General features: G+C 43.9%; 1 protein-coding gene across 1 annotated transcript; it reads right to left on the bottom strand.

Moving 5' to 3' along the window:
* Positions 1 to 7,963: 7,963 nt before the first annotated feature.
* On the bottom strand, positions 7,964 to 24,594 carry BMP2 (bone morphogenetic protein 2). The gene is made up of 3 exons (XM_054061684.1): positions 23,931 to 24,594; positions 22,693 to 23,051; positions 7,964 to 20,504 (listed from the first exon to the last, which is right to left on the bottom strand). The coding sequence occupies exons 2-3, from the start codon at positions 23,045 to 23,047 to the stop codon at positions 19,660 to 19,662; spliced, it is 1,200 nt and encodes a 399-aa protein (XP_053917659.1). The 5' UTR covers positions 23,048 to 23,051; positions 23,931 to 24,594; the 3' UTR covers positions 7,964 to 19,659.
* Positions 24,595 to 25,499: the final 905 nt, after the last annotated feature.

The raw sequence follows: 25,499 nt of genomic DNA, 5'->3' as shown, positions 1-25,499 counted from the left end.
GTCTCAAGTCAGATACCCAGAATATGAGGAACACTTAATTAGTGACCACCCATGAAGAGTTTGGTTTCAGTAACTTGCCCGGAATCACTCTGGCAGAAGCACTGAAAGTGCTAATTCTCTAGGGTACATCTGAACAGCCTTTAATACTTTTTCCTCTTTCCACAAACCCTCGCCTCATTCACCATTCATCTTTCCACTCCTGCCAGAAGTGGGTCAGAGATCCTTGGACACAACCCTGATTCATTCCCTAAGCAGGTCTGTAATTGTAGTGGTCTAATTAAAGACTGTATCATAACACAGAAGATGGGAGCACGGCTGGGAAGAGAATTAAAGTTGTAAGATAATTTTGGTATATCCTAAGCATTTTTAAGTACAGCTTGCACACACACACGTGTGTGATGTCCTTAACTTCAAAAAAGAAAAAAAAAAATCAAAATGAATCTACAAAAATCCACTGCATAGCTGGAAGCAAATTCCAGTAGGGCTGGGACTCTTGGAGCTACTGAGGAGACCTCCAGTAGTTAAAGCTAAGTACCTGTGTGTAGGAGAGCACGTTGCCTTCTGCTGTGCAGACAAGAGGGAGCTGAGAACACACTTTGTCTGGGGACTTTGCAGACACTTACCAAGAGGGCAAAATGCAGGAATCGCCAGTTCCATTTCAGGTTTCTGGAAGGAAGCACCCTGAACACAAACTTTTCTACCACCTCTCCAAATTACAGAAGTCTCCTCTGTTTTGTACTCTATTCCATATGTATCTATGCATCAGGGGGACAGAGGAGCTCTTTGCAAGCATCTGCTCCCCTCCGATGAGTACAGAGGGAGGTACTCAACCAGACATGCAGGCTTTCCTGAGATTACTCCCATCCTGAAAAATACAGCTGCAATTACAGAGCAATTCCTCTCTCACCCATGCTCCCCTCCATCTCCCTGAGGGACAGACCCATCATGGGTGGGGGCTGTGGGAGAGCAGCCCCCACGCAGCAGCGAGAAGCCTGAGCCGGCTTTGCAAAGATGAGATTTTTCCCTCAAACATCAGCTGAGCACATGCAAGCTGAGAGGCTTGAAATGTTCATTAAGTGGCCAAGTTTGGCAGGAAAGCAAAGTGAAAGTCACTCTCCTGCCAAATCTCAACAGCACGGTGGTGCTAGAGCTGCTCAAATTGGCAGATATCTTAATGTTTCAAGGCATGCAAAACTTTCCTCCTTTTTCCAAAGAAACTGGTGGTGTCAGTCCCACACCAACCACATGCCATACACGCATACGTGCATAAACACACACACACGTACAGAGCTGCACTGTCACTGATACTTCTACATTGTTGAGTGAAGAGATGGGTTTGTCCTGATTTACAGTGAATGTCTGGGAAGTTTTATATTTCAGATCCACCCATCGTAATAACAGAAAACCCCATGATGGCTTAAAATCCTTCCTGTAATAGTTTAAAACGTTCCACTGTATTTGCCCATGTATCACCAATAAAGAAGACTTTTTGTACCAGTCTGGTCATGGATGTGTGTTTGATTTGGGTTTTTAAAATTATCACTTTAGATCAGCTGTCAGGCAAGAGCTTATTTCTTACTTTTCCTTCACTTGACGATGGTTGAGCAGCTCATCACCTGTCTACCTCAAGCTGAGAACTTTGATTTTAGACTCACCAAGTTGCATGTGTTTTCTTTGCAGACCTGCTGTTTGTAATAGGCAAATAATAAATGTGCTAAAATAAACTGCAAGTGGATTAACTGAGAATAAACACAGTAGACAAGAGTATACACCTTTGAATTTAAGCTGTTAGGAATAAATATCCATCTGGTTAAGTAGGATGTACATCCAAAAGCAAATTAACTACCCATATTTGGTTCTACAAAAGGAAACCATCTTGGAGACTGGGCCTACCAGCAAAATCTGGTTTTACTGGTCTCATGTTGGACAGTAAAGTTGGCAGCAGCTGCAAAAGCTGGAACTTCAAAGAACAGAGGATTTGCTGGAAAAGATTCAATCAAGTTCATCCCAGAAGCTCTTCCCTGACCCTACGCAGCACCAGATATGTGAGAGAAGAGGAGAAAAAATGTTAATCTTCCTGTCTGCTATACACACTTTTGGGGCTTGAGAGTCCCACAGAACTGCAATTGTTTTCTCAAATAAAGTTCATTATTAATATATGCACTTTTATTAATTCAGACTAATCAGTTTTCATAGTTATGCTTAAGCTCTGAAAGAACGCTGCCCATAAGGGTCTGCTTTCTCTTTGGGATACAACTGAAGAACAAAGAAACTGAACCAAATATAATGAAACAAAGGCTAAGGAGTACATAGTTTCACCAGATAGAAACATTAATAAATAATAGTATTTATCCCTCTCTTTTCTGTCAAGGGAATTTTTTAGGAGCAGGCAGAAACTAGTTATTTTTCTGAAAGCTCTAAAAAAACTCAGGTCATTTTCACCTCAACTGCCATCCAGATATTACAGATACATCCAGAAAGTCACAAAGCTTTTAACTTTGGTGGGTGGTTAAACAACTCAGTAGAGCAACACCAAACAGAAATGCTTCTAGAAAAAAGACAAACTGACAAGAAACAGAAAAGAAAACATAGGGGTTTCTAAATAAAATACAGCATCCATTGAAAACAATTCCAGGGGAAAATTTTCTTTCAGTTCTCCCAGCATCTTCCTCCTTTCTCAAAACAAGTATTTCAACTTCAAGCAAAGGTAAAACTGAAAACAAGAGGCAACATAAAGTAATACGATTTTCCAGAAGATCCCAATCACGGCAATCCTAAGAAACTACTCTTCAGGTGTCTAGATGAATGTGGCTCAAGCAATGAAACACTCAATATTGCTATTCAGGTCTGAAGTGTTTGCCAAAGTTTTCATTTGACTGGACAATTATTATTCCAAGGCAACAAAATACAACCACCTGGAAACCCATGGTCCCCGCTGGCTTGAGAGTCCAACTGAGAGATGGAAGCAACCAAGCTTTGCGATAACATTTTCTCAAGTTTATGAATCTTCCATCAAAACTCTGAGGGGAAACATTTGACTGTTTGCTCAAGCATGCACTGTTTCAAGATGGTTTTGCAAATAAAAGCCGATAACGTTATGCATCTGAGATGTCTTGCAGGCTGCAGTGAAACCTTCAAAAACTCTGCTCAGTTACATGTTCACTACACGAACAATGACGAGTTAGTTTGGATATCACCATATTTGGTCTGAATGAACCGAAACCAATACAAAATCTACCTGGTGTGAGCCAGTACTAGCCAGATTCTCAGCACTTCAGCAACTAATGTTTCCCATCAACGTCACTGAAGTTTGGGAAGTTTGCTTTGGTGACCTGTGGCCTTTCTTTCTTCCCACCCACCTCATTCTTTCTTTCTTTGCTATGTATGTTAATTTGTGGAAAATCATAGCCTAGGGCAACACACCTGACGGCTTCCCACCTCAAAATCATTTACCATTTAATGCACGGTTACATTCATTCTTCTGCCTTTACAGTTCCCTAATGAGCTTGAACTGCAATTAACAAAATGATTGTGTTCACTTTAGTACAATGCACCTGCAAATACCAGGATGGGAAGTCATATTTAAAACATAAAAATACATTCAATAACTAAAAATATTTCAGTAGAAGCTTCGTATTCCAGCATGGGCTTGAATTTTAACAGGTGTCAGTGACTGCAAACAGTTTGTTGTCTTGTTTTAATTTTTATTCTAATTGGTCAAAGATGTCCTTATAGCATCTTCTTATCCACACTGCAATGATTTTGTGAGCAAAAATACAAAATACTTCATTTTTCTACTGAAATCATTAACTATCCTGTGCTCAACAATTTTTGTTGTAAAAGTTCAGATCAAAGGTAGTATCATAGATTCTTTTGCCTGCATGAAGAGCTTTTTAAACCCACTGTGAGGATTCATTCAAAATCAGTATTTATGAGAAAAAAAATGCATGCTGGAAATAAATGATCAGCACTTTCTTACCTTTTTTTCATTTATATTCGACTCAGTGTTTCAGTAAATGTGACATTCTAATCTGCATACTGCAGCAGATCTCCTGCCTACAAATTTTTGATTATTTAGTGGGGGCAGGGAAGCATATTTTCTCTTTTTCTCTGCATGTTAAATGGAACACAAACTAGAAACAATGTGGTATACTGGGAAACAAGAACTTGCTACATTCATATTGCTCCATTTCTTGCTCAATGTTTTTTCTCCGTGTCACAAAATCAGAAATATTGAGGTTGGAAGGGACCTCTGGAGGTCATCTCATCCAATCCCCTGCTCATGTAGAGCAGATACACCTTCAGGTTACACCAGGTTGCTCAGGGTCTTGACTAGCCCAGTTCAGGAAACCTCCAAAAGTGGTAGTTTTAAAACTTCTTGGGGCTGAAGTCCTAAACCACTGTTGTTGTGAAGATTTTTCCTTATATTTAGCCAGATTCCCCCTTGCTATTATCTGTGACAACTGCACCCTGCTATTCCACTGTGCACCTCTCAGAAGAGTCTGGCTTCATCCTCTCTATAACCTGCTTTTGGGTCATGGAACAGTGCAATTATATTCCCCTTAGCTAAATTAACTGAAGTTCCCTCACCTCTCCTCACATGTTACATAGCGGCCTAACCACCACAGCTGCTGTCAGCTCTCCGATTTGCCAGTATTCCTACCAAAGATCCCAAACTGGACACAGTACTCCAGTTGCATCCTAACCAGCGCAAGCAGAGGGTAACAGTCAGTCCTCCCCAAGCAACCTGGCATGCAGTTGGATTCATTTCTGCAGAAGTCACTTTGCTGACAAGTGTCGGATGTGCTGTCTGCTAGGACTCCCAGCTCTCTGGGTGCAGAGATGGTATCCCCGTACCTGGTCATGAGGTGTTTCTGTCCCAGACACAGGACCTTGAATCCGTCTTTGTTCAATTTCAGGAGATTCCTGCTGGCCCATTCTTCCAGCTCATCTCTCACATGGTTCCTCTGGCCAGCAGATTCTCTTTCTAGCATGTGAACCGCTTCTCCTGGGTTGGTGTCACCTGCAAACTCACTAAGGATGCTTTCCACCTTTCTGATCAGGTTGTTGATGGAGATGTTAAACGGTACCAGCCCTTCAGCATCTTCTGATACATCCTGTCCAGCGCATGGGCTTATATGTGCCAGATTTACCTACGTGGTCTTTAATTCTTTAATGCAGGTATCACCACTTCCCCCCAAATTCTGCCATTATACATAAAGGCCTGAAAGCAGATCTTGCCAATAAAGACAAAGACAAGACATAGAAAACTTTTTCCCATGTCTTTATATCACCTGCCACGTTCAGCAGGAAGCCCACACCTTCCTTCATCTCCCTTGTTTTGCTGACGTACATGCAGAAGTGATCTGCTTACACTTCACAAGCCTCATCAGTTTCAACTCCAGCTGAGCTTTGACTTTCCTAACTCTGTTCCTACATGCCCAGGTAACATTTCTGTATTCCTTTTTGGTTGCTTGTCCCTGCTTCCACCTCCATACTTTTCTTTTTTGCATATGAAATCAGTCAGGAGCTCCCTGTTCAGCCAAGCTGGCCTCTTGCTATACCTGCTCAGCATCCTGAACATCAGGACGGACTGTTCTTGTGCTTTGATGAGACTGTCCTTGAAGATCAAGCAACTTTCATAGGTCTCAGCCCTCTAGGGCAGACTCCCAGGAGATTCTGCCTACCAGTTCCTTGAACAAGCCAAAGTCCGCATGCTTGAAGTCTTGAGTGATTATTATACTACTTGCCTTTCCCACTTTCCTCAGTTTCTTAAACAACCATCCCATGATACCGAAGGCAGGTCATCCCAAAACAGTTCTTCCTCATTTGTGAGCAGAAGGTCCAACACATTGCTTCCATCAGTCAACTTGTCCAGCACCAGCATCAAAAGGTTGTCCTTCATGCACTCCATAAGTCTCCTGAATTGCTTATGCCTCAACACCCTGCCCTTCCAGTTCTCCTGAAAGGGTTTAGCCTAGCTTCAGGAAAATGAGCCCACTTTTGATAAAAAGACTTTTGAATCTGTTAACAGCTGAACGGGTCCAGAGGAGGGCTACAAGGATGATCAGAGGGCTGAAGGACCTCCCATACGAGGACAGAGAGTTGGGGTTGTTCATCCTGGAGAAGAGAAAGTTCTGAGGAGACCTTACAGTGACCTTCCAGTACCTTTAAAGGGGACATACCAGAAAGCTGGAGAGGGACTTTGTAAAAAGGCATGTACTGACAGGACTAGAGGGAATGGCTATAAACTGGAGAGGGGCAGATTTAGACTAGACATACGGACAAAATTCTTTACAATGAGGGTGGTGAGGCACTGGAATGGATTGCCCAGAGAAGTTATGGATGCCCCATCCCTGGAAGTGTTCAAGGCCAGGTTAGATGGGGCCTTGGACAGCCTGGTCTAGTGGGAGGTATCCCTTCCCATCACAGCAGGGATGGAATTATATGATCTTTAAGGTCCTTTCCAACCCAAACCATTCTATGATTTTTTGAAAATTCCCATCGTAACGTTATAAGCTGAGGTAAGTACATTGTAGGATAACAGTCAGAATCCTTACCACCTAAATGCAACAATCATGAGCAACTTTGAAAGAAGTCCATTCAGTCAAATCCACTCCTAGCCTCACTTGTGCGGGATCCCTGGAATTCTTTACACAGTGTAGAAGAAGAGGCAGCACAACAAAGAATTAATGAATGAAGTGGTCACTCATAGCCAGTTTGGGCTTGCAGGTGAACAACATAGGCTTGTTTCAGGACCTGATAGGAAGAGGCATGACATGACCTACCTGAATGATGAAAGCTCCAAAGCCAGCCAGTCTGCCCACTGTCCAGATGGCAAGGCCAGGAAATGAGTAAATGAAGAAATATTTCTGTACTTTGTGGGTCCAGCCCTCCACATCAGTCAATTCCAATGACTGCCAGAGACTTTGATTTTTATGAAAAGAACAAGATCTGCAGAACTGCATCTGAATAACATTAGGAAACTGACAATCTCTTTCTAATGAACTTGGATACTGGCTGCAGGCAGCACCTTTGCTGGTTTATAAAACAGGCAGATTTTTAGATCTTCGGCCAAATTCCCACTCATAAGCTTTCAAACTCCACTGAAAGCAGAGCAGGCAAAAGGCAAAACTGGCCTTCCATATGGACTGGAGCATGCAGTTTGTCCAGGCTCTGAAAAAGTCTGGTGATGTAAACGAGTGCCTGATTTGACTGTGATTCACTTAGCCTGTCAGACAGCCCTAACGACCAGCCTGCCCTGGCTCTTTAGCAAGTAGAAACTCAGAGGAACTTTTCCTATCCATAAACCAACAATTAAGACATTCATATCTCCCCGTCATTGACCTTCATCCTACATGTCAGAAGTCCTTAACTCCCCACCCAACACCACCACTGCCACCATCTCTATTTGAACACCGTAAGCTGTACTGAATTTATCTTCATAGCAGCCATTCAGGATGGATTTCCCACGTATTAATGATCAGGCATTGATGAGACAGTAAGGGCCAGATACTTTTACATGGAATTTAGTTCAAGTTCAAGCAAGTTTCAATAAACATTTACTTTGCCTCTGAACTGGTTGAGCCTCATAGGCCTTGATTTTGCTTAATGCTCCTGGAGTCGTCAGGGTTCAGGCCATGTGAAAGTGCCAAGTTTCACACTGTTTTGCACATGAAACCATAAATCCTTCTCCAGAACCCCAGGGGCATAAGTGGGCCTGCTGTTCAAAAGGTTCATGAACTTGGATAAAGTTGGGCAGATATCAGTGTTTGTAACAAGGTACTAAATTAAGTTCTGTCTAAAAGTTTTTCATGGGCCTAGAAAACAAAATAGCTAATAGGAACATGAAGATTTTGCAGAATTGGGCCATTGATAAAAAAACCCAAACGTCACTATAATTTGTTCCTGGCTTTATCTTTTTCTTTTTCTTTTAATTCAATGCATTACTTTCTCCTGGAAAATCCAGAGGCAGTTTTCTTTATCTAAGGGCATGATCCTTTCCTGCTTTGTTTGCTTCTATTTTAAAACTATGCACCTACCAAACAGAGAAATGATCATATTCTACAAGGTGAGAGTGTCTGAAAATGTTTACTTAATCATAAATTATTCTTCTGCAAAATCTTTAGAGATTATATTTCCTTGTACACAATACAAAGTAATAATGTCAGTACTTCTTACCCGCTCACTTCAGTAAAACTAAACCAAAGTAACAGGAAAATCTTGAGTAATAAGGGCTACCACTCTAAATCCTTTAAGTCTGACAGAAAACTACAGCCAGAGTTTTCACTCTCTTATTTCACTGAAGTTTTACAGTAAAATTTGCCAGTCCATACTGAGGATACTTGTAATACAGTCTTCAGAATAAAACGGAGAAACACTTGGTCACCTCTCCTGAAAGCATACAGGTCAGCACATTAAAAAAGCACTGATTCATGGTTGCTTTGAAAATCAAATTTCAAGAGAAAAGCGTATCTTGACAGCCAGATTTGAGACTTCCTTATGATAAATAACAATTTACTCCATTGACATCCTAGCGTGATGCTAACAAGAAGTGAGAGAGTCAGTTTTTCTTGTCTACAGAGCAGTCATTATAGTAAGTCAATGGACAGAGCAATGAAAAGGACTCTGATTTGATTCCTACTGAAGTCACAGATGCAACTGTGGATTCAGTGGAAGCTGTTCAGAGCAACAGCTGTCTCTTTCCTTCATATTTAAATAGTGAAACCTCAATTCAACAAATATTTAGCACTGACATACCAATAACTTTTGTAATAAGCAGGATCAGAAGTTCCTACAGAGTTTAACACTGTAGTGTTTTGCATGCAGTCAAAGGCGCTGGGTGACAGTCATCTCAAAGGCCAGCGAATACCCCAAGTCCTAGGTCCTTTGAAGCATTTCTCTAACCGGACAGACATTCTTTTGGGAAAGACAGCCTCCTATGGACAGGCATCTCCCAAACATTCATCACTCAGCTCTGAGAGTAGCACAATGGTTACTGTGGACAGCTTTTCATTTCCTGCGTACCTAGCACACAAAACTGACGTGACTAAAGAGAGTAGTGAAAAAATGTAAAATCTGAAGGAACCTTTAATCTCTTAAGTTAAAAAGAAAAAAATGCAACTACTTACTAATGGAATGTTAAGATTGTGTGTTAAACCCACAAAAGTCAGAAAAAGAAGGAATTAAAGGCTCCCTTGGCTCTTTTAACCCTTCCCTCTGCCTGTGTGCATTACAGGCTTTTCATTACACAATCACGTAACACCGGGCAAAGGGACATAACCGTAGGTGATGTTAAAGGGGGGAATATGGCTTGTTATGAAGTAAAGCTACAGAAATGGAAATGTTAATAACTAGTCATTTTATCTTGTAAAAGTTTAATATTCCCTATTAAAGAATGGCAAGACTCTAAAGGAACTGCAAGATGTTGTTATGGAGCTAAATGAAATATTGAATAAATGAGTTGCTCCACTCAGTAAATATTTTGATTGCAGTTTACTTGCAGTGGTATTTATCTCCCATGAACCAATATGATGGTAATATATCATGGTAAGTAACTATCCCCCTGTTTATACCCACACATAAACAAATCTCACTGGAACAGGCTGTCTGTCCTGTGTGTAGCACCCACACATGTTTTTGAGACCCACACCTGCAAAACTCAGCACGCTTCCCTCACTAAACTCCCTGCAAGCTCTGCATCTGCTGCATTTTGGGCAGCTGCACACTTCCCAAACATTAACGCACGCATCCTCTTCGTGTGCAAGGAAATATCATTATCCTAGTTTTACAAATGAGAATCCTAACCATGGAGAGATTAAAGCTGAGCATTTCAAAGCATCCCAGTTAATTAAAATGACTGGAAAATAGGTGTCCAAATTGTTTAGATACCTTTGAAGTCTCAGAATAATTACATTGCTCAAGGTCACACAGGGAGTTTATGGCTGACCCACAACTTGAACCCAGATTTCCAGCGTCCCACTCCAGCACCTTAATCACAAAGCCATCTTTGCTTTCCAATTTAATACTGGCCAGACCTGGCCCACATGCAAACAGGTTACCAATGGACGAAACCTGTTATTATGCCATATAATGTAGTTATCTATCTCTACCCTACAGGATAAACAGCAGTGCATTCAGGCATCTCCAAATTCTTTAAGGTACATATCATTACAAATCACTTACAAGGCAAGAGAAAAGCTATTTGAGAATTAGTGCACAAGGACAGTGAGGGACTTTTCTACTGGCATGCTCCAGGTCTGTGGCAGAATAAAGTTTGCTGTCTCTCCTGTACTTGGTCTGGTAGACCTGCTTTTTCCCTGATGCAGTATTTGACTAGCAGCATTTCCTTTTAGCAGGCTTAGCCACCAAAAGCCATCTTGTTGCTGTCAGTTTAGCTGTGAATTCCACTGCCTTTTATGACTGGGCCCACCTGACACTGCAGCCACCAGTGATGCTATGCTTGTCGCCACCAGGCTTCCTAGACTACAGTACAAAATAATCCCTTAAAGTTATTCAGAGGGGTTCTGAGACTTCAGCAATGGAGCATACGGAGTAAAAGTCCTCACACAACAAAAAAAGCTCTGAAAGGATCTGTGGGAGAGGTCTCCACATCAGAGACAGAAGAGGTTCAGCACATAGCACTACCAGACATTAGCTCTGTATGACTCTCATTGGCCTTTCTCATGCTTCTGGGGTCTTCACGTGGAAGAGGGCTGTGCTTAACAAGCCAGTTTTGATATCCATTAATAAACCTGATCTCAACTTACTTTCTCTTGAGCACACACTCCCATTACACACTCCTCTCATTTAGAGCTGCAAGTCAGAAAGCTATGTTTTCTGAAGGTCCATTCCTACTGTTGGCACAAAGCCATCAGGCCTTGGTATGAGCTGATGTAGCTACATAAAATAAAACTTCCCAGATGGGATTCAGCCTCAGGTTTTCCCTAGGTACACCAACATCCTTTAGGTTGGGGAATGTAATGGAAGACAGATCAACAGAGAAAACACACACACACAGAGTTAACACACTGACTTTTTATCACTGAGGTTGTTCTTTTCCCATGCTAAGAACAACCTCTGGAAATGAAATGAATCATGTGTCTCATTCTGAGTGCATCAAAGAGTAGACATCCTTTTTACAGGAGTCAAGATCACCTCAGCTATGCTTTTGTTATCTAGCCCAAGGTGAAGGGTTTGGCCTTGGGCTAACAATTGGCTCAGAAAGCCAGGATCATGGAATGAGAGTTCCAGGAAGACAGAAAAACCAAAGCTTGGTAAAGGCATACTCTTCAAAGTGTCCCAGTATTTGACCCTTTTTTTCCCACTCCCTTCTCACATGAATGGGGTAAAGAGAGGAAAGGAGCCCCAAACCCTCAAGGAAGTACTTGCCTACAAGAGGAGCTGGAAAGACCTTCCCAGATGCTTAAGCTCACAGAGAATGTCCTGACAACAAATTTTTTCTTACCGGTTGGACTGAAAAGCTGGCAGCAATCCACTACACAGCTCAGATCTCAAGAGGAGAAGGCTCCAAGGAAGGGTAGAACCCGGTTTATTTTCTTTGATAGCACAAGTTAAGTTGCTTCTATTTGAAAATTAAATCTAACCTTCAAAAAAAGGCTAAGACCCTCCACCAGGCAAGAGCTGCAATAGCTACCTGTCAGCAGAATGACCTGCTGAGTTATATGGAGTTGTTCAACTACTGGGTTTTTTTAATGGTTTTCAGTTGGTTGGTTTGTGAGGTTTTCATCAGAACCTGCACAGAGCACAGTCACGGACCACTTTCTCAGCTTTTGCTGCTGACGAAAAACAGAAGGCTTCACCCATGCTCTCAACACCATTTTCCCAGGGCTTGGTCCCTTTCAATGAGGAATTCTGCAGTGGGCATGAATCAGTAACTCAGCAGGTGTGCACGATCTCTCTCTAAATGACTCTGCCCTCTAGGGTACATTTGGGTTATATTTTCAAAGATGAAAATCTTTTCATCTGCAAACCTGGGAGACTTCTTTGCCCAGCATGTCAAGAAGTAGTTAACAATTAACTTTTTTAAAAAAGAAAACTATTAAAAAAAGTCACCATGGCGGGAAATATGAATCAATTAGTCTTTGATCCTCCTCTCAGTAATAATATCTAGAACAAGTGTCTAATCGTAAGTAACCAAAACTGACAGTATTGTTTAAAACTACCACTGGTTAAGAAGATAACTTCAGTTCCCTTTCCTTCTGATTTGAGTCTCAAGGTGGCATTCTGAGGCTTCTCCACAGAGAGTGTGAGGAAAATTTCTTTTTAAGAATCTCAGGCCCCATGGCATCCTCACAAAATTCCAGCAGGGGAAGTTTTAAAGCAACTCTGCAAGATGCAAATAATCTGTGCACTGAAAGCAGTAAAATGACAACATACTTGCCATTCCAGTAACCAAGGTTTTGAACAAAAAGGATAAAAGAGTATCAATACCACCAGTATTTTGCAGAACATAATTGCTCATTTTTCACTTAAAGCTATTGGGCCCATCTTTTATTTACAGTGCTAGGGCTGGGAAAACAATCTCCATGTGCATTAGGACCTGGTCCAACAGTAACAGTTTGTGTCATCATAACTGCCTTCATGTTAACATTATGATGTCATCTACAAGATGAGGATTCTTCATGAAAATGGACAAAAAAGCTGGGCTTTTAAAACGAGAGACTGCTTTAAGTAAATGATCTTTTCATTCAAACAAAGAGAGAAAATGCAAGAAGAAAAAAAATCTTAAAACTGTCCTTAAAATAGAATATTTTAAAACAACAGCCAGAGCGATGTTTATAAGAAATAATACATACCCTGTCTCTCTTCCTAATTCCTAAGGAGTCAATAACTCCTTTGGTCTATGAAGTCCCATACGAAGTTATTGATAAGTCATGAGAAAAATGCAAAAGTCAAGATTATAATGAAATGAATCATTGTTTCTGACTGTAAAGCAGAGGCATTCTGCTCAGCCGGCGTGTTTGGAGCGGCCGCAGTCAGATATCCCTTCCCCCTCTCATCACCATTGGCCTTGCAATTAAGCTTCAGTACGCCTGTCTGTATATTATTGATGTGGAAACAGCCATTTCCATCATGCCACAGACATTCTATACTTTTAAAGTCTGTGGTTACAGAGTCATTATTCCATACAACACTTTCCCATCACTAGGGTGTGCAGGATGCCATAAAAAATGGTTTTCTGCAAGTGCAAAGCTACTACAGTTAGGTCAATAGTTACCTTAAATACATCATATTTTATACGTGGTGACCCTGCCTTCTAAGGTTTTGCTTTAATAAAAGAGACCAGATCATCTGAGAACGAAGTCCATAGAGTTGTACCAATTTGCAGATCTGGTTGATTATTTCCATCTTTTAATCTACAGGTTGTTTCCAGGATGATGGCAACAATAGTAATAATAGTAGCAGTAATATTAATAATAATACGTTCGGTTCCATTTGTAGTGAAACACTCCTGGAGTTGAATGCTCTGTTTTAATGAGACACACTGAATGAAACAGTATCCTGCAGTGCAAGAAGTACATGTCAGCTCTCCACTGCCTTGGCATTACAACTCAAGCTACAGTACAATATTCATAATTTTCTTGGTGATCTCCCAGAAAAACCTTCTTAATTTAATCTCTAATAGGATTATCAGCCTCATTAAATTGTAAATCTACCACAGTCCAGCTGTTGTGGGAACCTGAACTTTCAGAATGTTATCAATTCACTGCTCTGATCTCTCTACCTGAAGTCCCTCTAGAAACTTTTAACACTTTCAGCTTCAAGAGCCGTGGGGCCCTTTCCCACTTCCCTCCCTTACAACTTGTGCTCATAAAAAAACCCTGCCTTTTTTTAAACTACAAAACCACAGATATGCTGCTTCTCTGGAGCTAAGCCAATATACCCAACTGCAGACTTAACCCAGTGGCTCTGGTCTGATTTCCGTACAGGCAGCCAAGCACATTTTGCAGAAGCCCCCACTAGAATAAAGTAGGAAGAGTAAAATTATACCTCATCCCTATCCTGCCTTATGAGCTGAGAACCAAGCTGACCCACTGCAAGTTTCATACCCCTGGAGGAGCCAAACAGCTTTCAGCCTCTGTTCATCTATCGAGGGCAATACAAGCCTGGACACGAATTACAGCTGAGTGCCTTCACAGCACTATGTAAATACAGATGCAAATCATCTTTGGCCCTCAGACTTCTAGCAAGTTTCAAACATGGTCCCTGCTGTTACAAGGTGCCTCCTGCTGCACACAGTGGGTGCAAACCTTCAGACCCTTCCCAAACCATGATTCTTGCCGGAGGCAGAGACAAGTTCACCTTTGTGAAGGGCACAGAACAGGACAAAAATCAGTGTACCTGCTTTTCTAAGCGAGCATTGTACAAGGCTTGCAGACAGAAGGTTGCTAAATCCTGGAGGGCACTGACAGGTGACTAGATTCCAAAAAGAGAGGAAACTCCACCTTAGGAAACCATAACTGCTTCTTGCAGACAAGGCTGTCAGGAATACAGGTAACAAAGGATTAGTATTTAAGAGACAGTAAAGAAGAAAACTTAAAATAATTTTTGAATTCTTTTTGTGCCCAAGCAAAGCATATGTAGAGGACACACACACAGAGTTACTTTCTCATACACCTGCAAAACCTCTTAGAAGAAGTAAACAAAAGTATATGGAGTACAGCAGACTAAGGATATGAGCTGGATTTTTTTCCTTGTACATAACAGTCTGAAAATAAAAGACTGATGCTTTCATGCAACACTCTCCTTACAGGAATAATATGTAAACTCCAAGCGTCCTTCTGAACCTAGCTTCTTTTTTATTTCCTATGTAACTAAAAAAAAACAAAGTGGCTTGTGCCTGTAACAACCATTTATAACATTTTTAAAAATATATTTTAATGCCTTTGGCTTTTCATCATTATTTTCAGCAGCTTAGGTCAACTGGGAACAAGATTCAGGGTTCAAATGTTCTCATGTTGTAAGAACACAACAAATCAAGTTCTCATAGCAGCAGTCTGCCCTACCAAAAGGGGTAGCCTTAATATAAATGGGAAGAAAAATATTCTATATCCATAATTAGATAAATAATACTCCAGGCAAGATATGGCACCTTTAAAAGTGCCTTTTCAGTCTTGAATTTTTCTCTGCTTGTTACTACAGAAACCATCTAGCAACCAGAATCTAAGACAGACTCCACCCAAAACAGAGAAAAACAATACAGAGTAGGCTTTTCCTCCTTTTTTTTTTTTTCTTTTTAACTCTTTTCTTCTCTCCCTCCCCTTTTTTACAAAATGTGGGTGAGTGCTAAGGAAGAGTATCTTACTGCACAAAGGACAGGAGCATTTTGCATGCAGTTGAAACAGTAAAGCTCTGATTACAGATGGCAGAAATGAAACAGGGAATGAGTAATGAGCAATGAGAAATGCGTAATGTGGGATGAGGATATAATTTCCACACATCGGCTAAAGAAAGGTTTACACTCTTAAGCAATAAAAACAAACCATTAAGCCAGACCTGCACTGTCAGGAAGTATAAAACAGTTTTTGAAACTTTGCAGTTACTATACAAAAGCTTTTCATAAACTTTTGTTTCCTGATCTTCATAAAACATTAACATCAAGCTGCCATATGGCAATTAGCTGCCTCCTGAAATCAATAAAAAAAAACCCCTCAAAATCAACAATTTAGGAATAGCTGTACAATAAAATAGTTCAATAATTATGCTCTTCTAATAGCATAGCAAAGTGAGTCTAACATAAATGCAGTCCAGATGAGCTCCTTCTTCAAAACTGAGAGTACAGTAAATCACGTTCCTCTCCATGCCTCATCAGTACCGATCACATGAGTGAGACCTCTATCTGCCTAGCAGGGGGGATGCAGGTGATAAGCCTGTGGACACCCAAACTCAATTATCATATGAGCAGGAAAGGTCTCAACGCCTGGTTATGACAAGCCCAGATGAGCACAGTGGAGCAGATCCTGCTTGATGAAAATGGCCACTGCTCTCAGGAGAGCTTACCTCAACCGAAGATCTTCCCATGTCATTTTTACATGCTGCTGACCACAGAAGTCCAACTGAATTTTGCGCAAAAATTATCAAGCCATTCGACAAAGCTGTTACTGAGTCTCAAAAGGACAAGGAGAGATGCTGATCACATTTGTGTTTAGAGAGATGCTTATCTGAAATGCACAAAGGGTGACATTATCTATCACAATCTCTGCCTATATAGATTATATAAGTGCCTAGAAGCAATATGTTTAGGGGAAGCAGGCTATAGGATAATAAAGGCAGTATTGACTTCCAGGTCTTCTGCTTTTTCTCCTCTCAAGAGTAAAAAAATTTCATTTCTTCTTGTAGAGCACTATTATGCTAATAAATACTAAAGAACTAAAATAAGTACTGGAGTTCTGTGTTAACAGCATACCTTCAGTATTTACATTATTTAGCATCATTACCAGACTTAACGGATGTCAGAACGCTCAAATCTTTCGGAAGGACTGTCTGATCAGCAACCCTATTTAGCAGAGTTCAAGAACTCAACTGATCTCTAAGAGAATTTTCTACTACTTACATATGAAAGTCTGTTTTGTTTCTTTTCTTATAATCCTAAACAAACTATGCAGTGCAGAACTCTCACACCTCCAATCTAGAGAGGTTAAAGATGTAAAGATACATTATGAAACCAATTCTGCAGAAATTATTGATGTGCTGAGCTTGACACATGCGTATTTCCTCCTCAAAATCAGTATGAAATTGATGATTCTGCGACTAACACTAAGCAGGTATAAAAATACTTACAAGAGGGGATCTCAATAGGTTTACAATTATGCATTGGTCTCACAGTGTAATTTCACTAAGGATGCAATTCCTCGTCAAGCAATGGGAGGTTTGCCTTTACAAGGAATGCGGCATCATGCCATGAGCCAGTTACTGCTCTTGCTTAGACAAGCACTGTAGCCAATTTTTTTTGAAACAAGATTAGCCTCAGCGTGCTGTCATGCCTTAGAGAAGTAAAGCAGTCACCACTCTGTAAAAAGCCTCCCTCAATCTATTTACACACAAAGGGCTAGAAGATGCAAAACTTAAGCCTTGCAACACTGGCATTTAGAAACTGGTTAGAAGTGCCATGAGGACTTTACCGATTTTGCTAGGTTTGGGATCATACCTTTCCTGGTCACAAAAATGGTGCAATCTTCAATTTTTCAGCATTTCATGTCCAGATTTTGCAAGCTTGAGTTATAGAGTACGCTAGGACTGCTGTGACTTGACTAGCACAACCACACATTGCAATCAATCAATGAATTCTTGAAGAATCTTCATGGTGGCATATCCTGTGACTGATAGCCTTCCAAAAGCAACAGCCATAAACTTACTCATCACCAATAAAGCTTGCAACGTGCAAAAGGCAAACTAAATTTCTGCTCCTCCTTGAAACATTAGCCAACAGAACAGCAGTGGACTTTGGAAAAAACAAAGAAAGGCTGTCCACCCAGTGAACTATGTAGTATCAGCATGACCAACATCATGTACCTCTCAAAAATAAGCAGAACCAAACTGCAGAGAGGTGGATTGTTCTCCACCAGCTATTAAAAATACTGCTGGTACAAAGACATACGTAAGTTTTTTTCTTGCCACAGAAACTTACAGCTAGCCTAAGACATTGAAGCTCTCAAGAAACAATTGGAAGCATCCAACAGGAAACCAGTTTTTCTCTCCTACCCTTGGTACCCATTGCTTTTTGTGATGATTAGCAGTAATGAATTGTTCTATAAGACCTGTAAGACATCATCGAGTTTGCCTTTCTGATCAACAAACCTATTTAGTACCACCACTGTAACCCAGATGAGTCTAGTGATAGAGGAGTTTGGGGAGGGCTATAAAAAAGAAGTTCCTGTTAATAAAGTTAGGTTCATAGGAGGCCCAAATCAGAGATTCCTGAAGTTGACTTAAAGAAGTCTCTAATGGGCCAACTGTACACACGGCTTTAGGAAGTGCTGCCTCAGAAATGTATCCATGGAGCGCAAGGGAGTTCTGACATGTCTGGAGGTATCAGCACAGAGTCCTTATATATCCACTAAAGACATCAGAGAAACTCCTGAAACAGGCAGGAACTTGCCACTAGCAGTCTAACACAATCTCATCCTCTTCCCAGGATGAACAGGACTTTGCAGTGGGTCACCAAGAAGCCAATTTTAATTATTCTCCCGCTCTACTATTTCAGCACAGCATTCACAAGTGACCCAGTCTCTGCATGCTTGTCCCGGGTTCTATAGCTGTAACCCGACTGACATACCAGACTCCTACTCTACAACAGGAACAGTAAGTATTAGCTCTAAAGCTGTGTTTGCCTACTGCAAATCATGCTTTCGCATGAAGGATTTAAAAGTAAGAAGATGTAAGCCCAAGTTATCCTTGTGATGACTGCACAAGTGAATAATTTTTTCTTACAGACTGGACTTTTCGGAAAGTAATATCTGAGTTCTGTGATTTATTATCTAAAACAGATTTAAACATTGGGGGAGGTAGAGGGGAAGAAGCTTTTGAGCACAAAACCCTGGAAAGGAAGAAAGACAAGCTGATCTGCAAAACAGCAGGACCATCAGCTGAGTTTAGATAGGAGGCTGCATACAACAACAGCTTGTTGTACATAAACAAAGAAGAACGAAGCAAAAGAACGAAGATTAATTTCACTGTAACACTGCACAGAAGTGAGCTCACCTGAGGTGAGAAAATATGCAACACTTTTCCGACTGTTCAAGACAAGGGCCAGTACAAATAAGATAAGTATTCCTTTTTAGTATACATAATCACAAAAAAAAAAAGGATGACATTTTAGTTTTTATTATTTTATATTTGGCCAGGACTTTTAAAGGAAGGACTCTTAAAGGAAACATCAAACATTCACTTTTCTGTAGGTCTAGAAAGGATTCATTCCTCCCCCACCCCTGCCTCCCGTAGGATTTCTATTGTCCTTCTTATATTCACACTGCAAATTAGTTGGGAATAGCAGTATTTATACTAGATCAGCAACGTCTGGTTCTTATCCAAATGTTCCACCTAAAGAGGATGCCAGTTCTCATGGATTGGACAGCCCACCCTGCAGCATTCCTGAGAATTGTACAAAATAATAATCTTGAAAGTCAGCAGAGTGGATTATCCACTTTTTTCTGGACTTGAACTTGTGACCTTAACAGTAGCACAGCAGAAAGCAAATGTGCTATGCACTTTGCCATAGAAACCTTCCATGTATTCTTTTCAACTTAAATACACACAATTGAAACAGCTACAATTTTGGAAAATTATGTACAAACCCTATATTTTTTCTTTTTGATTACATATAAATACAAATTAGCTATTCTTCTAAAAAGTGGTTATAATAGTAAATAAATACAAAATAAGAATCTGACCATTATACTTCATGTGCTGGGGTTAAACCCATATAAAATGTACAACTAAAATACATTTAAAATCTTTAAAGGAATATTTCTCTGATTAAAATATTTGTTTTCCCAACTTTTTCGTAGACATAAATATATTTTCAAAATAGTTGTGTTTTTTTTCTTTCCATTTCATTACATAAATAAAGTCTTCATTGGGAAATATTAAAGTGTCAGCTTTTTTTTTTTTTTGCATTTGTCTAATATATTTGCTGGGTTAGCGGCACCCACAACCCTCCACAACCATATCTTGATAGTTCTTTAATACAACTTTTTCATTCTCATCAAGGTAGAGCATGGAAATAGCACTCAGTTCTGTCGGCACACAGCAAGCCTTGGGGATTTTGGAATTAACTGAATTGACCAAAGTCTGAACAATGGCATGGTTTGTTGAGTTTAGATGATCTGCCAGCGGAAAAGGACATTCCCCGTGGCAGTAAAAGGCACTATACCCCGGTGGGGCAACAATCCAGTCATTCCACCCCACATCATTGAAGTCCACATATAACGGATGCCTTTTGCAACTGTATTTGTGGCGTTTACGCTGTTTGTGTTTTGCTTGACGCTTTTCTCTTTTATGAAGCGGGTGTCCCTTGCCATCATGCCCAAACGTTACTAATAATGGCCTGAGCTGAGACCAGCTATCTTCATCCTCATGTAAAGACCTGCTAATCCTAACGTGCCTCTTGGAGGCACTGTTCGCTTTGTCCAAGTGAACCACCTCTACCACAAACCCATGATTAGGATGTCCATGTGCAATCCACCTCAAAACAGCTGGCGTTACATCAAAACTTTCCCATTTACTTGCATTATGATGCACCAACCTGGTGTCCAAAAGTCTTGTGACAGGGTCCTTAGAGGTGGCTGTGGCTGGCTTTATAATTTCATAAATATTAATACGGTGATGGTAGCTGCTGTTGTTCTCAGAGGCTCCATGCACCTGTTTCCGAAAAATCTGGAGTTCAGCTGAGGTGATAGACTCCTCATTAGGGATGGAAGTTAAATTAAAGAAGAAACGCCGTGCTGTTTTCCCACTTGTTTCTGGCAGTTCTTCCAAAACTTCTAATTTGATTAAATAGGGAAAATAAAAAAAGAGAAAGAGAAAAAAAAAACATCAGGAACTGAGACAAGCAACCAAACTGCGCAGATAGTCTGCTGCTGGCAACTTTCAAATGACAGTTAAAACATGTGACACAGAAGATCTAAAAGACTTTGAGGCAGAAAATAACGTCTCTCTTGTCCTAAAGTTTATTTGTGCAAACATGTAGAACAAAGTTAAAAATACTTCATTCGTTGTTATGCATTTTCATCGAACACTAGTGCCCTTTGCATTCCAAGTGCTTATAAGTGGCAAGAAACACACAGCATTACTTTGGAATCGAAGGACATTAATGAGAAAACTCAAGTGCTATGGTTAGCAGGGGTCTGATGAGAATCATTAAAACTGATTGAGGATGTAGGGCAACTATTGCATTTCTGCTTTTTTCAAGACTATGGCTATAACAATAATCCCTTAAACTCCATTCTGAAAAAAATATTACTCCACAATTTAGGTGACTTACAAATCTTAAGGTAAGGATTTTTGTGTCTTAGAGACGGTGAACTCATCATCCATAACAGGACATTAGGAAGCACAGGCTATGTATTACCCTAAATGGGCCATAAAAAGGGTCCAACTGCTAAAAAGGGGTGGATGGTAAAGGAATAATGAAACAAAGTTGCTTCTGAAGAACAGATTTCCAAAACCAGTTTGAGTTACCAAACAACTGAATGGAGCTTCAGAGGGAATAAAATACATCTAGAGTTGCTAAGAAGTACACTGTTGATACAGACATTGAAGAAATTAATAGTATTTGCCAAAACAAATCTCTCACAAATCACAGTTTTTATTTTTTGTCCTAAGCATCCTGGAGAAATACTCACTTTCTAAGGGAAAGCCATAACTGCTCTAAGCAGTTCTTAGTCTAAATCTACTAAGACTTTTTGGATAAGGTAAGGTACAGCTTTACAATATTTCATGACCAGACCAATATATGTAAATATGCACGTTTTGAGTGGTCACAAGACAAACTTCTACTTCTGAGAAGCCACTAATGCAGAGTTAGAAGTCTGTGAAAAGAATGGCGTCACACTGATTTTCTTCTAAATTTTGAGAAAATTATAGAATAACTTTTATGTCAAAGAGAATCTTTGCTGTAATAGTACAACTACTTCAAACTGCAGATTTTTACATTTGCCTAAAAGTTATAAACTTTGCCCTTTCTTGCAAAAACTCTCTTGCTCAGCTCCTTGCCTATCACACTCAGGTTCAACATGAATGACCCACACGCTGGCTTTTCCCCATTCACTGCTAAGTGTTTACTTTCCACGCAAGGAAACGCATATGATGAGAGGTTACGTTTCATCATTCATCTCCTTTCTCACAATAAGGCTTTCCACCAAACAGCACATTTGCTTCTCCAGGGCCACCTCCTTTACCCATCAGAAACACTAAATGCTAAGAAACTCCTTTTCTCAACAGAGCTTCGTACTAAAAGCATGGGGAAACTGCACGTTCGCTACTTCTACAGTACGGTTGCTGCGTACCAGCACCAGAGACTAGGAGCCAGGAATGATTACAACCTGGGGAAACACTTCCCAAAGAGCACACGAGCAGCACGTGCCACCGGCTCCACGGGCCTACCTGTGCTGTGGCTACCAGCACAGCGACCATTTGGGCTGGATAAGGCAGGAAACGCATCCAGGTGCTCAGTAAGAGCCTGTCCCAGAGGGTCCACTGAGTAGGGTGCAGGAGAGGAGAAGCGGAGGTGCTGCTGGACCCCTCGCTCTGCATTCGGCCGGGTTCCCTGCAAGGTGACACCTGGCCGCGGGGCTTCTACCACCCCGGGCACTGGGGATGGGGAGGTGCAGAACGGGTCCCGGCTGCATCGCTCCCCGACGGCGGGGCGACAGGGGAGGGCCAGGATTGATGGTTTCATCCATCTCTCACGGGGATTAGATAAGGATTAGAAACCTCCCCGTGTTAGGGAGACTTTCCTGCTCTTCAGCCTGTGGGAACGCCGCCCGCCGTGAACGAAGCGGGAGCGTCCCGTGGGATGCGGGAGGAGCAGCGCGGAGGGCGAAGCGGCAGAACCCATTCAACAACCCCCGCGCTCCCGGGGCGGAATCCTCTGGGACGCTCCTCCTCCAGCCCTCCTCCCCTCCCCGTCCCGCAGCACCGCGCCCGCTCCCGGCCCCGCACCGCCCCTACCTTCGTGGTGGAAGCTGCGCACGGTGTTGGCGCGGCTGGCCGCCCGCTCCAGCGGGTACCCGAGCGCCGACGGCTGCCCCGAGCGCTGCCCGGCGTGCAGGCGGTAGAGGTCCAGCATGTAGGGGGGGATGACGACGTCCTTGCCGGGGCTCGGCCGCCGCTTCAGCCCGAACATGTGGAGCAGGCGGAGCTCGAACTCGCCGAGGAGATCCTCGGGGCGCTGCGCGGGCGAGGCGGCGCGGCCGGGCTCGCTGAAGCGCCGCCTGCCCACCTCCGGCATCAGCCCGGCCGCGCCGCCCAGCAGCACCTGGCAGAGCAGCAGCGCCAGGAGGGAGCGGGTCGCGGCAACCATCATCAACCTGCGCGGAGGAGGAGGAGGCGATGGGAGCCAGTCGGCAGCCGGGACACCGCGCCGGGGGGGAGGGAAGGGGGGCGAGGACGGGGATGCCCCGCGGGTGGCTCCTACCCCGGTGCTTCGAGCTGGCCCCCGCGGTGGGGCGAGGTGCGGGGCACGGCGAGCATCCCCCCTACCCATCGCCGCGGGGTTATGGCAAGCATCCCCCCACCACGGCGGTAGGGCGACGTGCGGGGCACGGCAAGCATCCCCCCTACCCATCGCCGCGGTTATGGCAAGCATCCCCCCACCACCACGGCGGTGGCGTGAGGTGCGGGGCACGGCGAGCATCCCCCCCGCGGGACCCTGTGGGGCCGCTTGAAGTGCTCGGCGGCGGAGCGAGGCACGAAAATCCCCGCGGCAGGAGATCAAAGGGAGCGGGACGGGACGTGGGGATCCGCAAAGGAGCGCGGAGGTGAAGAGGAGGAGGGGGCGGCCGTGGGGACCGCTCCCTCGGCGGGGCACAGGTGTGCGCGCCCGGCCGGGCTCCGAGAGGGAAGGGGCGGCTGCCCGGGTTGCTGCGCCGAGCCGCCTCCCCGCTGCGCTCCCGTCCCGGTCCCTCTGCTCCCCCCTGCTCCGGCTCCGCTTCCCCCTGGCCGGGGCAGTGGCTTCCCCCAAGGGGAGAAAGAGCCGCTTTCCCTCGGCGGAGTGGAAACGCAAATCCTGATATGTCCTCAGCCAAACCCACAGGATATTCTTCTGCCCCGTGAAACTTTACGATGGATTATTATTATTATTGTTAGGATTAGTGTCCCGTCCCCCCTCTCTCTGCACCTCCGCCGTGGCCCACGGAGTCATCCTGCGGAGAAGGCTTTCAGCGGATCTGCGACCGCCGGAGTTATACCTGTGTGCAGCAGCAGGGGTTGTGTCTGCAGGAGGGTGTTCTGCTCTCGGGGTGTTTTTCCCGCATCACTTGGTGTTACTCCAAACTTCGCTGCTGCTCCTTTACAGCTGCCGAGCAGAAAATAGAAGTTCCCTGAAGTACAGTCCGCCTCAGAAACATACTTTTAGCAGCTGGTTGAGGAGGCAGAAGGCAAGTCCCGGCCAGGGAAGGGCTTCTCCCTTTTAAAAGCAGCGATCGAAAAGTTGTTGCTTCTTCTTCTTCTTCTTCCTCCTCCTCGCGTGTGTGCGCGTGTGCCTGCCCGTGAATGGGTCCCTATGTGTCTATGGAGTTTAAAGGCTCCGCTTAAAAAATGTCCTTTGCATCACCCGCATCAGACAGATGGGCATTTACTGAGACTCTCGCAGCAAACATGAAGCTTGACTTTTCTCCGCTCCCTTAAAAAAGAAAGAAGAAAGGAGGGAGGAGGGAAAAGAGGAGGGAAGAAGGGAGGGAAAAAAAAAAAAAAAGGGTGGGGAGTAGCTGCTGCCGCCGGAGCGTTCGGGTGCCCCGCCAGCCTCCCGCCTCCCGCACCGCACCGCACGATCGCCGGGGGTGGCCGCCGGCCGCCAGGGCTTTTTGTTGCTCGGCGATGTCACGACCCCGGAGGCTCGCGGGCCCGCGCCAATCACAGCCGCCCTGTGGGAGCGGGCTGCGGCCCCGCACGGCTTTTAAAGGAGACGCCGCCTCCCTCCCTTCGCTTCCCTCCTCCCTCGCTCCGCTCCCTCCCTCGCGCTGCTGCGGCTCCTGCCCGCCCGCGGGAAGAGGGATGGCACCGCCGGCTTGTCCCGTTAAACCCTGGCACCGGACCCCGTGGGAAGCCGAGCCGGCCCGGTCCCGCGTCCCGTTCCGGGCCGATCTCCCGGAACGGGACGCGGGACCGGGCCGGTGGGAATAATGACCCATTGTAGAGCCCCGAGCGCTCCCGGGCTGCGCCGCCGCTCAGCGCCGGGGTAGCAAGGTGTGAAGGTCACGTAAGGTACCGGGAGAACCCCGGTGCTTTAAAAGCAGTTCGAAGATATAAATACACTCTGTTTGCAGCTCTCTGCCCGGGCTGGAAAGCAGGGAGTTCCCTCGCTCTCCGAAAGGCGAGCATCCAGGCTCGGGAGGAGGCTCCCTCCCGACCGTGGGTTCGGGATTGTGGTGTTTTTATTTTATTTTAAGATGTGGCTGCCCTCCAGTGGTGGAAATGCGGCGGTCCCCGTCCCAAACACGGCAGCAGACCCATCGCAAAAGTCCTTGCTCGGCTCCCGCCGGCACCTGCCCGGGGAGCGGGGCTCAGCCCCGGCGCTCCAAGGCTTCGCCGCTGCCTCTCGCGGGTCCCGCATCGCGTTCGGGCACGGAGGAGGAGGACGGTGTCCACCCGCAGTGGGGTTGGACTCCCGGTCCCAGCTCCGTCCCTCGCTCCCTTCGCAAATCCCCTAATCGCAATGCGGTTCAGTAACGCGCGGGTAGGGGTGTCTCGGCTCTTGTTTGTGTGCCTGGGCTCTGCGGTGGGGCCTGGCCCTTCTTGCACAGCTCTGCCGTCCCTAG

This window comes from Cuculus canorus, chromosome 3 (genome assembly GCF_017976375.1).
Source record: "Cuculus canorus isolate bCucCan1 chromosome 3, bCucCan1.pri, whole genome shotgun sequence".
NCBI classification, from domain to species: domain Eukaryota; kingdom Metazoa; phylum Chordata; class Aves; order Cuculiformes; family Cuculidae; genus Cuculus; species Cuculus canorus.
Note: the sequence above shows the minus strand (reverse complement) of the source record. Positions and strands in the feature narration are given on the sequence as shown.